This window comes from Buceros rhinoceros, unplaced genomic scaffold (assembly GCF_000710305.1).
Source record: "Buceros rhinoceros silvestris isolate BGI_N320 unplaced genomic scaffold, ASM71030v1 scaffold21527, whole genome shotgun sequence".
Taxonomy (NCBI): Eukaryota; Metazoa; Chordata; class Aves; order Bucerotiformes; family Bucerotidae; genus Buceros; species Buceros rhinoceros.
The window spans coordinates 46,477-50,844 of record NW_010423110.1 but is presented as its reverse complement, the minus strand read 5'-3'; the positions used below and the strand labels follow the sequence as shown (position 1 = coordinate 50,844).

At 56.2% G+C, this 4,368-nt stretch overlaps 1 protein-coding gene across 1 annotated transcript; it reads left to right on the top strand.

Annotated features, from left to right (window-relative positions):
- The first annotated feature begins 616 nt into the window (after positions 1 to 616).
- F2RL3 (coagulation factor II (thrombin) receptor-like 3) lies at positions 617 to 2,421 on the top strand. Its single transcript, XM_010140324.1, has 2 exons — positions 617 to 695; positions 1,346 to 2,421. The coding sequence occupies exons 1-2, from the start codon at positions 617 to 619 to the stop codon at positions 2,419 to 2,421; spliced, it is 1,155 nt and encodes a 384-aa protein (XP_010138626.1).
- The last annotated feature ends 1,947 nt before the right edge of the window (positions 2,422 to 4,368 follow it).

Here is a 4,368-nt window from a genome sequence, read left to right as displayed (position 1 = left end):
GGGGCCCGGCCTGATCTGGGGGACATTAAAAACCTTTAACTGCCACAGCAGGAGGTCCCTGGGTAGTGGCCGGGAGCTGGGCAGGTTCCGCTGGATCTGTGGCTCTCCATCAGGAGGGGATGTCTCCCCAGTTTGCTCTAGCAGAAAGGGTTGTGAACGATGCGGGGAAGGGCCTCGAATCTCACGCGGAGCCACTTGGGTCTCTCTCGGGTGGGAGGATGCTTGACATTGGAGGTCAGGAGTTCAGTTTACACTCAAACCCAAACTTAAATTGTATAACTCTGACCACATTTGTTATTTCCAGGAATATTCTGGAGCAGGAAGGAGGCCCAAATGAGTCACTGGAGCCATCGCCGAGCTCTGACGATGAAGACTCCTGCGGGTCTGGGTGCATATGCCCCTCCCAGTCCCGCGTCCGGCACCGGAGCTGAGTCTCTGCTCGGGCAATGCGTGCTCGTGCGTGTCGTGACAGCCCCCACGCGCCTCAGCCTTCACGGGGTGAGCCTGGTGCTTCCGAGAGTTAAGGACTAGCAGAAGGAAATGCGTCAGCAGGGTCTGGGATCCTGCCTCTCCCGCAGCTCCCAGCACAGCAGTGCGCTGGGGATCCCGCGGCGGGATGGAGACCCTCGGCAGGGGACGGCTCCTGCTGTGCTGCGCCCTGTGGGGACTCTGCCTGGCCTCTCCAGAGTACGACGGTGGGCCCGCAGCTCCCAGCACAGCAGTGCGCTGGGGATCCCGCGGCGGGATGGAGACCCTCGGCAGGGGACGGCTCCTGCTGTGCTGCGCCCTGTGGGGACTCTGCCTGGCCTCTCCAGAGTACGACGGTGAGTGTGTCTGTGGGTGGAAAAGTGCTGCCGCTGGAGGCACGGGGTACTTGGTCCTTTGTAAGACCCCTGAAGACCCTTCTTTTAAAGCTACCCCTCTGTAACCAAGGCTCGTACAGCCTCTGGTGGAGGCAGGAGGTGAGAGAAGCTGGTGTGGATGAGAAAGAAACTGGGGTGGAAGAATCTGGGAGGAGAAAGAAACTAGAGGAGGAGTACAGGGATCCCTTGAAACCAAAATCTTTAGCTAAAAGTTAGACTCCTACAGCCACGACTTTACTCCGGAGCAGCCCCAGGTCTGGGGATTCTTTTGCAAGCCGGGCGGAGGGGTTGCTCGCTGCTTTCCCGGGCTGCTGATAGTGGTGCAGCTGGGTACGTTTCCAGCAGGGCGCCGATGGTCACTCCCGCACCCGATTCTCTTAGCCAGCTCCTGCCCATCGCGCAGCCGTTAGGTACGCAGCCTGCTCTGCAAAGCACACGGGAACTGCTCAGACAGCGAGTAACAGGCTGCGCTTACCCGACAGATTACTCTCAGAACAGCACCAGCGAGCAGGTGCCGACAGCGGAGATGACGCCGTGTCCTCGAGCCATCCCCGGGGAAAAGACGACCATAAACAACGTCACGTACCTGTTGATACAGCAGGCCACGCGCTCTCAGCTGGGCAGCGTGGTCACGGTGCGGCTCATCCCCTGCCTCTACGCCCTCGTCTTCCTGGTGGGGCTGCCTGCCAACGGGCTGGCCCTGTGGGTCCTGGCCGCCAGGACGGAGAAGCTGACCTCCACTGTCTTTCTGATGAACCTGGCTGCCGCGGACCTGCTGCTTGTGCTGGTGCTGCCCTTCAAGATTTTCTACTATTTCCTGGGGAACAACTGGCCCTTCGGGGAAGGCCTGTGCCGGCTCACCACGGCTCTCTTCTACGGGAACATGTACTGCTCAGTGCTGCTGCTCACGTGCATCAGTGTCGACCGCTATCTGGCTGTGGTGCATCCCTTCTTCTCCCGGTCCTTCCGCACTCCTGCCTTTGCTGCCTGCACCTGCGCGGCCGTCTGGCTCTGTGCCGCCGTCCTTACCCTGCCCCTGACTCTGCAGCAGCAGTCGTATCCCCTGTATGGAGCAGACGTCACCCTTTGCCACGATGTCCTCCCCAGGCACGAGGAGGACGGGTATTACTTCTACTACTTCATCTGCCTGATCGTCTGCGCCTTCCTCGCTCCTCTGCTGGTGATGCTGTTCAGCTACTGCTCCGTGCTACGAGCCCTGCTGGACAGCGGGAAGCGCTACTCCCACCCGATGAAGCTCACAGCTCTCGTGCTGTTCACGCTTGTGGCCTTCTACACACCCAGCAACGTTCTCCTGCTCGTTCACTACTCCAGCTACAACTGCAAGTTCTCTGGCGAGCTGTACATCAGCTACATGGTGAGCCTGGCCGTCAGCACCTTCAACAGCTGCGCCGACCCCTTCATCTACTACTACGTTTCCGAAGACTTCCGGGAGAAGGTGCGGAGGAGATTCTTCAGTCACAGAAAACAAACCACCACATCCCTAAAAACCTCCAAGGAAACACTTCCTCAGAAGAGTTCCAAGGATTCGCTGGTGTAAGCCTCCCTCCCAGCTCCTGCTCCCACACACTCACGATATACAGCGGCGATGAGGGAGAGCCAACGCTGGGATTCCGCTGGTTTCATCCCGAGCAGGGAGCGGTGTTCCCCAGGAGACAAACCCTTTCTCCTGTCCGCAGAGCCGAGTCTGAACAAACCTGGGATTCCTTGAGAGGTTTGGAGTCCAGCCAAGGCGTGGAGTGCCAAACGCTTCCAGACCTGTCACCGGGACACTGCCCGCAGCTTCTCAGCTGCTCTCGCGGGGCAGGGGTGCTCTTCCCCCTAGGTCTGGTTTCCCTGTTGCACCTCGCAAGCTGGCTTCTATCTGAGGTCTCTTTCTGCTCCTGACTTGCTTGTCCTTGAACACGTTCCCTTCACCTAAAACTGAGTAAGAACAGGCACTTGCAACCCCAAGTCTCTAACCATGCCCAAAGTCCCGGGAGGTACCTCTGGGAAAGGTGCTGCCCTGAACTAAAACCCTCTGTAGAGAACGCAGCGCCCTGGCTTTCCCAGCAAACACCTTCTTGGCTTGGTTAGTAACCACCACCCCAGCAACGCCAGCCCCGTGTCAGTACCGAGTGTAAAATCCTGTTCACCAACCCCTGGTTTTGACTCTTGGCATCTGTAATTTCTTTGGGGCAAAGATCATATTAACGGATTTTAAAAAAATATTTGTGTCTCTTGAAGGGAAATATTAAAGGAGGAATTGAGAAAAGCCTCGCTGTAGAAGTCCACTTTTCTTTTGTGTCATGTCACACGCAACCAAGAGGTGTCTCTTACCAAACAGGTGACCAAGCTTGTTGCTTACTGGAACCTGCTGCAAATTTGACAAAAAGCTGCCGGCTCTTCTCTCAGACACAACCAGGGCACATCTCCGTAGGCAGCGAGGCAGGAAATGAGTGATAAACCTCCCTGGGGTCCCTGGTGTCCTCAGTTTTCACTGGTGCAGCCATGACTTCTACCCTCAGCGTAAGCTATGATCGACAAACTGACAGCCTGCAGCGTGAATAAGAGGCAGACAAGATCGTCTCAAAATCAGTTTTTAATAAAATATTTATCAGACTCTACAACAAACCCTCTTCTGGACTCAGACTTGCTAAGATTTGTGTGAACAAACCCCAGTCAACTGTAGGTAGAACTGTTTGTGTGTGTGCAGGGTGAAAGGCAGGGGAAAAGCTAGAGCCTGTCTCTGCGGGAGCAGATCTGCACGTGCAGGGACGTGCCAGCTCCCGAGCACAGGAGACCCGGGTGCTGCCACCCGGTCAGAAAGGGCAAGTACCAAAAAAACCCAAAGCCCCAGCCGAGCTGAGGCGTTCGAGAGACGATCTACTCGCAGGAATGAAAAGCAGGTTATGGTGCAGCAAGCGTCACCAGCCAGCGCCAGCAAAGCAGCGCTGCTGGTTCAACGATGTTCTTCAAGCACGCTCAACGTTCTGGTATTTGTTTTCTGCTGAGGATGATTAAGGAGGGACAGAGGCAAGACCAAAACACTCGGACGAGAAAGAACAAAGGAACTACGGCTTTAAAATAAATACCATGGTAATGATTACTCTGCACGAAGTACAGGTACAAAAATATAAATATTGATTTGACGGACAGGATTGCAAGCAAAAATCACTGCTAGCTAGCACTGCTGCAGCGGCTCAGCAGCGAAACCTGGTGTGAGTAGGAAGGTCTGTGTCTCACAAACCCACCGGCGCTTCTCTCCTTTTGCAGCGAGGGGCCGTCAGACAGAGCCGAGGAGGAGCGTCTCCCTGACAGAGGGAGGCAAACTCCCCAAGCTGGACACAAGGCAAAGCCCGAAGCAGCAACAGGTCTGCTGTCCTTGGGGGCTTTCCACCACCGAGTCGGTCTCTTCCTCGGCTGAAAAAAATCGATTCCTTCTCTCCAAACTAGGACTGGCTGGTCCTGGAGCCTGAGATTTCAGTGCCGCAGTGCCCTGGTGTTC

Coding starts and splice junctions, on each gene's coding strand:
- F2RL3 (XM_010140324.1), top strand. CDS start 617: ATGGAGACCCTCGGCAGGGGACGGCTCCTGCTGTGCTGCGCCCTGTGG. Junction 696..1,345: donor GGCCTCTCCAGAGTACGACG/GTGGGCCCGCAG, acceptor CTTACCCGACAG/ATTACTCTCAGAACAGCACC.